At 41.8% G+C, this 12,078-nt stretch overlaps 1 protein-coding gene across 1 annotated transcript in view; it reads left to right on the top strand.

The window, feature by feature from the left end:
- Positions 1–7,097, top strand: part of STK31 (serine/threonine kinase 31) — a 41,506-nt gene extending 34,409 nt beyond the window's left edge. The window contains exons 18-23 of the mRNA XM_056857079.1: positions 876–1,001; positions 1,335–1,421; positions 1,648–1,797; positions 4,010–4,135; positions 5,982–6,050; positions 6,858–7,097. Coding sequence (XP_056713057.1) covers positions 876–1,001; positions 1,335–1,421; positions 1,648–1,797; positions 4,010–4,135; positions 5,982–6,050; positions 6,858–7,097 — 798 coding nt within the window. The remainder of the gene's footprint in view (positions 1–875; positions 1,002–1,334; positions 1,422–1,647; positions 1,798–4,009; positions 4,136–5,981; positions 6,051–6,857) is intronic.
- Positions 7,098–12,078: the final 4,981 nt, after the last annotated feature.

The raw sequence follows: 12,078 nt of genomic DNA, 5'->3' as shown, positions 1-12,078 counted from the left end.
CTCTGAATTCATTCATTTATTTAAAATATTTCCTTTCCACCTTTTGTCAGGCTTGCTCGTTGCTGAGACGGCCTAACTATGCGTGTTTTGGTTTCGCCAGGTGCAGCCCAAGGTCGAGTCTGTGAACTGTCGAATTCCTCTCGCTAACTCTGTGGGAACTGCTCTCGTGGGGGGGGGGGCGTTGCCATGGCTGCCACCACTATCTGATATGACCAATGCTCTTCCATATAGGCCTTAGGCCGTGCCTTTAGTTCTCATTTGTGCCAACTTACTTTTCTGCTGCTTTAAACCTGTAGACTTTTCCTAACAAATCAACTCTATTTTGGACTCCTTGTCTGTGGATGTTGTTTCAAGGATTGTCACGGGACAAGTGCTTACAGCTTTCCACAGTGCCCAAGGTGGCTTACAAAATATAAACATACACAAATATAAACATTATAATATTATTATTATACGTGAGTCGGTGCTCCCTTTGCCAGCTCTGACTCTTGAAAGCATATACCCCCAAAATCTTGTTGGTCTCTAAGGTGCTACTAGATTTGAATCTAGCTGTTCTTCTGCAGGCCAACGCAGAAAACCTCGGAAGTAAATCTGTCAATGTTAGCTTCTCCCTTCTTAGGGATACTAAACATTTTAATAGTGACGATAGGTCACAATAAATCCAAGAAGGTTATTGTAACACACTCACCTCCAAACTGCTACGTGAACAGCAGGGCAACTGGGCCATGAATATGGATGCAAGTTACCATGCAAGAACATGGTAACAGGTTATTCGGCACAATGTTCCTAAGACATCTGTTTTTAATCTTTGTGGAGGTGGGGGAGGGGGTGTAATTAAGCATTCTAATTCATATCCAAATTATCTCTTTTCTCAGGGTTATGTTATGGATATGAATACAGAAACAGGAGTGATAAAAAGAGCAGCGGAGTATCACAAAGCCTGGAGAGAATTAAAGGAGGAATCTGGTTTAATGCAGCTAATGTTCCTGTTTTTATGCAAGGCAAGTTATGAACTTGTTGCACATACATTTATTATGTTACAATATATTAATGTTTATATATGTATTACATCAATTATAGGCACTGTTAAAGGCTAATAGATGTATCGTGGCATGAACTTTCATGGTCGGGGCACCCTCTGATGACATAGGTTCCGGTCTGTGAAAATTTGTACCATGACAAAGTTGCTAGTGTTTAAGGTACCACAAGATGCCTGTGTTTGCTGCAGCCAACTACTGTGGCTAGCTCTCTAAGTTGATTGTAGAAACTCTGCAGTATTTTAACCTCTGATCAACTTTCTCTCTTTCCCCTCCTTCCATTTTTTTAATGTGAAGTGTGATCCATTGGCATATATGATGATCCCGTATTATGCTGGAGCAAATCTGGGCGCATTGCAGGCTAGCATTCCTTTAACTCCTGGTGTAAGTATTAGTCCTGAGTTGCAAAAGCCCTTGGTTAATGTGATGTTGGTAAATGCAAATAGTAAGGAGGTTTCATAAATGGATTAATCTCTTAATTTATAATCCACTGTTTAAAGACTTCCTATGGACATGTTTGTGAATGTTGCCAAAAGGATTAGAGTAATATTCTGGATTCTCTAGATCATGTTAACCCATCTGCTTTTTTTTGGTTAATCATTGTAATTAGGAGATTTTGAAAGTAATGAAAGGAGTAGCCAGAGGTCTGCATACATTACATACAGCAAACGTGGTGCATGGCTCGCTGCATGAAAGCAACGTATTTGCTGTAAACCGGGAGCAAGGAATTGTTGGAGACTTCGACTTCACCAAATCAGTGGTAAAGAAACCAAGTGTAGAGTGTAAATAAGCAGACTATTACTTCCATTTTGAGGAAGAAGCCATGGGTCAGTGGTAGAGCACCTGCTCTCCAAGTCACAAATCCAGTCCCTGGTGCCTCGTGTTAAGAGATATCAGGTAGTAGGCGCTGGAAAAGAATTTTTCTCTGTGTGAGACCTTTGAAATGCGCTGTAAGATATAATCTAAAATACTGAGCTAGGTGGCCCAGTGGTCTGACTGTATAAAGCAGCTCCATATGCTCATGGTCCAGTTTTTCTTGAATTGTTTTATTCATTTATCTACAAAATCTGTATCCCACCAGGGCCAACAAGGCAGCTAACAATTTAGTACATAACAAAATACATTAAAAACATTAATAATGGGAAAAAAAACCAAACACACACCATTAAAACAGTTAAAATACATACAAAACATAAAAACAGTAATTAACATGTTGGTTAGGAAGGAGGGATCATTCAGGGAATGCCAAACGAAACCAAAAAGTTCATCCGCTGGAAGAAGACGGCAACAGAAGGAGACAGACGAGTCTCCCTGGAGAGGGATTGCCAGAGCTTTGGTGCCATGACTGAGAAGGCCTTCTCCCAGGTTGCCACAGACCTGATCTCAGATGTTGAGAGCACCTGAATCAGGGCCTCTGAAGATGACCTTAGTGGTTGGATAGGTTCATGAGGGATTAGCCAGTCTTTCAGGCATTTTGGTCCCAAAGCATATAGGGATTTGATGGTCAAGAGCAGCACCTTGAACTGTGCCCAGAAATAAGTTGGGAGCCAGTGTAGATGGTCACTTTGACCCACTCCAGTCAATGTCCTTGCTTCAGCATTCTGTACCAATTAAAGTTTCCAAATACTTTTTAAGGGCAGCTCTACATAGAGCACATTGCAGTATTCTAACCTAAATATAACCAAGGCATGCACCACAGCGGCCAAATCTTTTCTGTCTAGGGAACATCGCAGCTGGTTAACCAGTCCATGCTGGTAAAAGACACTCTTGGCCACAGCTGCCACCTGCTTATCCAGCAGTAGGACTGGGTCCAAGAGCCACCCCCAAGCTACAGACCTGTTCCTTCAAGGGGAGTGCAGCCCCATCCAGAACATACTGGTGGTAGGCCAGCATGGTGTAGTGGTTAAGAGTGGTGGTTTGGAGCAGTGGAGTCTAATCTGGAGAGCCGGGTTTGATTCCCCGCTTCTCCACATGAGCGGCAGAGGTTAATCTGGTGATGAACTGGATTTGTTTCCCCATTCCTGCACACGAAGCCAGCTGGGTGACCTTGGGCTAGTCACGCTTTCTCAGCCTCACCTACCTCATAGGGTGTCTGTTGGGAGGGGAAGGTGATTTGATTCTTCCTTAAGTGGTAAAGAAAGTTGGCATATAAAACCCAACTCTTCTTCTTCAGTGGTGCTTCCGTCTTGTCAGGATTAAGCTTCAGTTTAGTAGTCCGCATTCACTCCAAAAATACCTCCTGGCACAAGCTCAGGGTTTCTGCAGGGATTCTTTTTTTTTTTTTTTTAACTATTGATGGTACAGCAGGGAAAATGGCAGCTGCAAGGGGCTGATGTAAGGAAAGTGGCACTGATCTGGGTGGAACCTTCGGAAATATGCACCTTTCCTACCAGACAGCATGCTATTGCACTTGGACTGTGTTCTTTCAGAAAAGCTTGTAATAAACCGAGTTTGAGAGGGAGTGCACAGAGGACAAAGAAAACCTGGAAATGTGGATGATTAGAGGTCACTGGTTTGAAACCAAAGGAAGTAGGCGGGAGGTAGTTGCGAATTTCCTGCATTGTGCAGGGGGTTGTTGCTTTCACACATACTGAATAGTGCACTTTCAATCCACTTTTAACGATCATTTGCAAGTGGATTTTGCCGTTTCACACAGTAAAATCCAGCTTCAAAGTGCATTGAAAGTGCATTATTCAGCATGTGTGAAAATGCCCTAAGTTTCCTATGTGTGCACGTTCCTTTTCTGGGATTAAAGTGTTACTGGCCTGTTAATGGTCAGAGAGAGTGAGTTAGTGAAAGATGTGTGTTCAGCCCCCATAATACCACCATGCATTAAACACCGGCTGCATCTGTGCCTTGATGAGGTAGCTTGACTTTCTGGTGTCCAGTCTGGGCTAGTAGAAGTCACCGTGATTAGGAGAGGTTCCAGAACACTCAAATTGCTGTATTCTGAGTTGTGGCTTTTATTTTAGGAGCAGCGTGCCTCAGAGAATCATGTGCTAGCAAATGGTTTGAGCTTAACTTCTCCTGAAATAAAAAATGGGCAGCCACCATCTCCAGCTTTAGATATGTATGCTTACGGCTGCTTACTTTACTGGGTATGTAATTTTCCTTTATTATAAATGTATTTCCGTTACCTACAAATTACTTTTGTAACTTGATTTGTGCATTAAGATAAAAATAAGTATTCAACGTTGCCGGAACTTCTCTCTTGTTGCCTTATTACATATTATTCAGATTGCCAGCCTGAAATCTGTTCAGGCGTCAAGAGAGTAAACTTGACCTATAATTATTGTGTGTGGATTTAATGCAAGTACAATATTTAGTTGGCTGTTATTACATCAAAGGGTTTGGTGTGAAAACCAAACTTTTAACTAGAAATGTCCGCCAGACATTTGCCTGGTGCCTACCTTGCTGGTCTTCTTATCAAAATTGAACTGTTCCATCTTCTTTAGTTGTTTTCATGGTCTGCTTCTAGCCTCATGACTGTTATATGAGTATCATTTTATGCTAGTATAAGTTGCTTTTATGTGGTCCCTGCTCCAATCAGATGAAATGCCACTGACTTTCTGAGTGTGGTTCTCCAACTAGTTCCCTATGCACCTAACTAACCTAGAGACTAGTCTGCAGTGCTCCAGCTTACCTATCAGAATAGTTGCATGAGGCCCTTGTTAGGATTGGGGCCGTGAGGGGAGGGCTTTATTGTCCCCTACTCAGTTTTTTTCTATCCCAGAGCCAAATGGTTGGCCCATTGGGGGAGACTTACAGGTTGCCTGGTTGTTCCCTCCAATGAGGCACGTACCAGCTCTGGAGGTGTGTTTGGAAAAAACAGCATTGGGTTGATCCGAATCAGGGCCTCCCATGGCTGCTGTTTACATCAAAGCCCAAGAACATGCTAGAGATCTGATTGCAGATCTTCCTTCATGTCTGGCTTGGCCCTCAGTCGCAACTGTGAGTACACGCACAGCAACAGTAAATGGGGAAAGGTGGCAAGCGCTTGGTTGTGATGATTTGGAAGTGCTGGAGAGATCCAGAGGGAGGTGTTTGAGTCCTGTTTGCAAGATGAGTGATTGAAAAATAAAGTTTCTATACCAGCCAGGTATGCCTCTGGGCATTTCCCCTTCCCCTGCCAGCACTTCCCAGGGGGGATGTGCTGGCACGCAATGTCACTTCCAGTGAAAAAAAATGGAAGTGGCAACATGACATTTGGGATGACACTATGGGATTTGCCAAAACTCTGTAGTTCAGCCATAGAGTTTCTAGTGAATCTAAGAGCATCGCCCCAACATTATGACACCACTTCCAGTTTACTGTCAGAAGTTACGTCGCGTGCCAGTGTGACACCAGCATGCTCGCCCTGACCTTCAAAATCCTCGGGTAGTAGCAGCACATAGTTTATGGTGCTTAAAATAGTTGGGTTTGTGGTTTCCTAAGAAAAGCATTTCATAGCGTATTTGGCGGCTCAAGCCCTGAGGAGTCGCGAGAAGGTGGTTAGTAAAAAATTGCTACTTACAAAGGAGTAAACAGATTAACTGTCTTCTGGCTATCTAAGACATGGTTGCAGATCTTCAGATAGTCAAGAGAAAGCGTGCTTTGCTTTGTGAAATGCCACAGAAATGTTAAGGGGGCACAGATGCACTCGACTGCCTTTTGAAGTAGAAAATGTTATTCGCATAAATGGGAATGTCTGAGTGAACAAACATCTAACAACTCTTATATAAATTGTGCCTCACAAACATATATGGATTTATTCATATAGAACTGAGGTTACTAATTTGGTATGATAACAACGATCACAAAGCAACATAGAATAATTACATTTAACTAATTTTTAGCTTTATTTAAATTGAGCACGTAGGCTAGACTTGCAACTGCAGCAAAGTTCAGCTTCTGATGTGAATGTTGTGTGAGCTAACTCTTAGCGGTTTTTTTTAACAATCGCAGTTGTTTGTTGGAAACCTGGAGTTAAAAAGAAACCTTGATGGAACTCCCCAGATTGATGGGATTGAACTGGTAAGTGAATTCTATTAGCTAAATGAAGTTTTTTTCGGATATTTGTACAGAAATTGGCTCATGGTTTTGTTTAATGTGTCTTGATGTTTAAACCTGTGTGGGTGGAAGAAGGCAGGTGCAACTACTGTGTTTCAGTGTATTTGGAGTTGTAAGTAATCTTCAGGTTGTGAAATGGTAGCTTAGGAAAGAATGACATACGTTTTCCTGCATTGTGCAGGGGGTTGGACTAGACGACCCTGGTGGTCCCTTCCAACTCTATGATTCTATGTTGCAGATGGTTATGTGACTGTTCAAAGGCATGGCTTTTATTTTTACATAATGCAGTCACTGAGGATGCAGTTTGAGGAGCCCCCCCCCCCCATTGGGCCAAACTAGATGAGACTGTGTCCTTGTGGATGCCATGAGGACGCCGCAGCCATTCTGAACTAATTTCAAAATGCCACAAGGTCCCGATCCTGAGTGGGCCCACAGCATGGTACTCTTGTTCCCCCATGGACCTTTTACTGCTGAAGCAGCGGGGGGGGGGGGGATCTGGCCATTTTAGCGCTTGATAAGGTGGGGGAGATGAGTGCATCTTGGCCTCTCTGCATGTCACAGAACTTGAGGAAGGGTTATGTATTAAAAAGCCAAGCCAAACTTGTTGAATATCAATGCTTTATCAGTAATATGTATTAGAGTAACTTTAGGATCCACGTGGTTAAATGCAGTAGGTAGACTGGGGATTATTTCTTCCTTGATTGCATGATGTAGTATGTTACATCTAGGTGTTCCTCTCTCTCTCTCTCTCTCTCTCTCTCTTTTTTTAAGGATGATAAAGTTAGAGCTCTGCTTCTGAATCTCCTTTGCTGTGACATTCGAATGACCTCTGAGCAGGTGCTGAATGATGACTGTTTCCTACTGCCTGACCTAAATCCAGTTCCACCAGAAGATGAACCAGCTGAATATGGAAATGGAGGAGAGAGAACAAAAAGTGAAATAGGATCTGATGACTTGCAGGGTAGTGAGTCAGAATCTTCTTCAGAGACTACAATACCAGATATTGACTAGTGTTAGAATGCCAAGTCAAATAAGGCTAGCCTAATTTCAAGTTTTAGAAGAGAAATTTGAAACAAGACGCAGCACAACCACTCCTGGTTTAGTTACAGAATGTACTTGAATTGCAATTATCTTAAGAGTTGCATACGTACATTGACACTGGTATTTTAAAACAGATTTAGAAATGCATTTGTTTTAGGTGGTATCCAGGCTTGAGTTACGGTTCCAATTCTGTTCTTTCTGCTGCCAACTATTCCTTTCACTTGTTTCCCAGATTACATTCTTGCTTCAGAGCAAGCAGTTTCTCAGAAAGTATTGGAGGGACTGTTTGAGTCTCTTAGCAGAAAGTGCCATTAGATTTAGTTTGCTCAGGAAGAAGATACAGCTCAGATTATGCCCATCTGGTTAGAAGGATTTATCAACCAGATTGGAATAATCTGAGCTGTATCTTCTTCCTGAGCAAACTAAATCTAATGGCTCTTTCGCCTAAGAGACTCAAACAGTCCCTCCAAAACTTACATTGTATATTGGCAGGATTGCCAGTGTGTTATCTGGTTAGCCAAAACTAAAATATGGTTCTGAAACATAAATACTGAAAATACTGGCAAAAGAAAACATCAAAACCCAGAAAAGTGCTCTGTGGCATATTATATAATAGTTGGGCTTACATTTTCACCTAATTGTGACTGAAATGCTTCTGAATAGAGCACTTTTTGGTTTAAATCCTGAAAACCATAGGCAAATTTTTCAGTCTTTTATCAGCCTGAGGGATGTTCACGCTAATTAGAGAGTGGTTTGAATAAAACCTTGAAGTAAGTCTGTGTGGTTTACACCGCCTAGCCAGCAGGTGGTGCTCTTGGTTTAATACTTTTGAGCAGAATAACTGCCAGCATCAAAGTTATGGTAGGGATTGTGTGGTGTGGCACGTGACACTGATTCAAGTAGGTCATTGCCATGTAAAGAATGTATGATGTGCGACTTTTATATTGGGAAGGGACTGTTGCTAAGTTGATAAAACAAATTCTGTTGTTCTGGTTGCAGACTGTAGAACTCTTATCTGCCATACTTCATGGATGAATGTTTACTTTTCTTTAAATGTTCTTGGTTGTCTGTTCACCTTCTTTTCCTGTAAGAGGACTGCAAAATTTAATTTTAGATTTTTATATGTCTAATAAATAATGGCAATGCAAAACATGCTCAGAGTGTTTTATAATTGTTTCGATCAGTGAGTCAATTAGCAATCAGGTTATTAAAATACAAATCACGTAGCAGTTCTAAAACGTATTTTCTCACTAAACTGCTACTAATCTGTTTGCAAACATCGTGGAATATAATTTTATATTTATAGTTTAGGAAAATCTCTTACAAACTGATACACGAAGAAAGCTAGGATGATACTTAGCTATTCTGGATGCTCCTAGGCATTAGCTGTTAGCCTGCAAAGAGGGTATCACCTTGCTTTGCTTAACAAAGGCAGAATTCTCATTTCCTGCTTGTACCAGCAAAGGACTACCATTATCTTCGTATGAATCTATTTTATTTTGTCTTGTCTCCGCATCCTTCCTCTGCCCTTGTGAGGTGGCAAATTTGTTAAAATATCCCCATCCATAAAGAAAACTGAAGGAGTGAAATGCACATACCATCAGTAATGCTGTCTCTTTCTGTTGGCACAATGTGAGATCATGTGGTGGTGGGAAACTTGAGAGATGAGCCCAGCATCCTTCGCTTCAAAATCTGCAGGGCTATGGTCAAAGAAGATGCAAGAGGAGGGATTCATACCACATATGCCTTTTCCTGCTACTGTAGAACACTGTTGGGAAAATTGTACCTTGCAAAGTTGTACCTCCTTAAATATACAACCCCAGGAACCCTCATAGAGCTTGGTCTAACAATAAGTATTCTGTTTGCAGTTAGGGGATATATATTCAAGAACACAGCATGTGAACAGCAAACCTATCTTTTAGGCTCATTGCTGTGCATTTGGCACCTTCTGTGCTTCTAGCACTTGCTCAAGAGAGGATGCCATTTGTCATCATGGAACATCTTTTGCATTCCATATCTGTGCTTGAACATGGGATGTATGGGTACTAACGGACTGACTCTGGACTTCTGCTTTACAAAGCTACTGTGAGTTTTCCTACCTTAGAGCTAATTCAGTTTTGTGGGCCTGAGGTCATACCTTTATGTCCAAGCGCAAGCCCCAAGCCAGTATGGAAACACTTTGTTGTCAAAGGCTTTGGGTGGAGGAGGCATGGGAAAAGCAGAATTCACAGCTTGTTTAAGGGAATGCAGGTGAATATAACTTGGTGGTTGACCAGTGCAGTCCTAATCAGAGTTACGTACTTCTGTATCCATTGAAGTCAGTAGGTTTACAAGGGTGTATCTCTGCTTAGGATGCTGCTGTACATCAGTGTCCCTATTAAACCCATGCACCATTCAAAACACACCCAAAACGTTTAATCTGTGATAGGATGGGTGATAGCCACATTTCTTAAGCAGTAGACCCACCTTGACAATTTTGCTCTTGCCATCAGTTGTTTCTGGCTTGATGGCACACAGTTATTATTTAAAAATCTGGCTATAAGTGAATCCTATTTTGTTGCAACTAGTGAAGCTGAACTAGTAAACAGGTGACGGGAAATAAACACATGGTTTACCTATGAGCTTTGCTGCTGGTACGGGTGTGTTTTAATACCTTGGTGTTTTTGGAATTAGAGCTGTGGCTGGGATGGTTTGTATGCATCTTTATATGTTACAGATTTTCTTCCTTGCAAGTTCTGTTTTGTGATGGTGAAGCCACCAATAGCAAATGCCAATTATAATCACAGTGGTAGAATGCATAGAAAATCTAAACAGTATCATTTAGATAGAGCAGAAATCTTAGTTGACTGAGTCACTAGTTACATCACTCTCTGCAGAATGCTTTCTTATGATTCATACGTTTGTCCCTACTATTTTTGCATGTCAGTAGATGGGGGAGAAAGAATATATGGAATCTGGTTTGTAGGGAGCACCCTCTTCTGCCTTAAATGACTAGTCAGTTCATGGGCACATCCCAAACTTCCAACATAACAAGTTGCGTGCCATTTCCAAAATCCTTCTATTTTTTTAGAGTTAAGAATCCTAACTTTAATTTATAAGCTGTCCTTAATTGCAGTGAATGGCTTAGTAATAACAAAAAGTCAAAGCATCCACATCAGGGCTGTCTGATATGACTTGCAAGGCACATGATTCAAAAGAAAAGGAATTCATGCACAGGTGGCAAACTGCCCTTAAGCTCTGCTGTTTCTACAAGAATGCCTGTCTCTGGGCTTGAGACCAATAAGGTAGTTGCCTCAGCTTCAGTCCTGCCTACAGATGAGGGAATACCACTTTCCAGACACCTGGCCATTATCTGAAAGGAACTCCTGACATCAACAATCCACTGCTTCCCAGTGTGCTACAAGCTTTGACACAGTCTCCATTTGAACCTAAGTGTCCCTCAGGTTCTTTTCTTGGTGGCAGCAAAAACAGGTGAGTATTGGAATTAGACATCCTACTTACAGCCAAAGCCTTAGTATGTTTCCCCCAAAATAAGGTTGTATTACAACCCAAACTTACCTTAATGTCCAAGGTCAGATCAATGTTTCTCAGACCTCAGGAGACTTGCCTACCTTACTTTTGTCCCCAGCCAGACCATCTGAGAGAGCAAGATTGGCATAATGTAGGGCCTCTACTTTAGAATAAACCAAAGTCAGAAGAGAAATTGTTGGGGAAACATCTAGCCTGCTGCACATCATCTCAGCTATGTTTTGTCTCTTTCCTGTTGTGGGTATCTGTAAGCTTGAACATGGCTGGAGAGCTGACCTTTGCCCGGTAGTCATAGGCTTTGGGAGAGCTAGCTATAGAATCCCAAACCAGCCCAAGACATAGTTTGTTGTTTTGGGGGTTTTTTTTGTTGGTTTATTTATACTATATTCCTTGTTGTTAGTGATTTTGGCCCTCTCCAAGTGAAAAGAGGGAAACAAATATGTAAATAAATTTGTGGCATGCCATATAGTATTTAAAGGGGAAAAGGTAACCAAGTCTATGCTCTGCAGATGGCTGCCAGAAAATATATCTGCAGCATAGTCTTCCCCAGATAAGAGTGCCAGATGGAATGACAGCACACTGCATCAGAACACCAACATTTCACTCTTGGATATGTACCAAGCAGCTACTTGAGTTTTGGTGTCCATATTTGTTCAACACTATGCAATCAATTCCATGGCCCTGGCTGACACGGCATTCAGGAGGAGGGTTCTTCAGCAAGCGGTCTGTTCTGAACACTCTGTAATTGGTGAATGACTACCTCTCCCAGGGTGAATCAGCCCAAGTTAGCAGGATGTCCTCCAATGAAAACGGAACTCTGGACTTATAGTGAAAGGTTGCTGTTGGGGTTTTTTTTCCACTCAAGAAAGAGGATGACATCTTGGACCCACTCAACAATTTGGTTGAGGGGGTCATTCTCTTCCTGTCGAAATTCATGGGAGGGAAGCTGCCCACTCAAGCATTCCTCTGTATGTATCTAAATGGGGATCTGTGCTTATTGTAATTCATTTGTGCCCACAACTTTGTGTTGCGTTGTGAATGTTAATGTTACCATTCAAGTCCTTCTACAGTACTTCAACAGTTCATTAGGCTACAGCTCTACACAGTTCTTGGAATAGTGGGATGTCATCATTTAGCCCTTGGCAAGGCAGACACCACAGGGTCCGTGAAAAGCTGAAATTCCCTGAACTAAGGCAGTGAGTACTTCCTTCCATCAGAGACTGAAAGAGCAGTTTAACATCCTGTGTTCTGGAGCTCATGGGAAAGAGAGTACCCTTTCCTCAAGAAAAACTTTATACTAAGTCCCATGTTCAGCCCTCCTCCAAAAAGCAGCACTAGCAGTTGTATTCGAAAAAGACAACTTTTAAAATGAACATGGGAGAAATTGTAATGTATATCTCGTATTAGCCAAAATGCCCGGTTA

Source organism: Euleptes europaea, chromosome 11 (assembly GCF_029931775.1).
Source record: "Euleptes europaea isolate rEulEur1 chromosome 11, rEulEur1.hap1, whole genome shotgun sequence".
Classification (NCBI taxonomy): domain Eukaryota; kingdom Metazoa; phylum Chordata; class Lepidosauria; order Squamata; family Sphaerodactylidae; genus Euleptes; species Euleptes europaea.
This window is presented reverse-complemented; position numbering and strand designations above follow the sequence as displayed.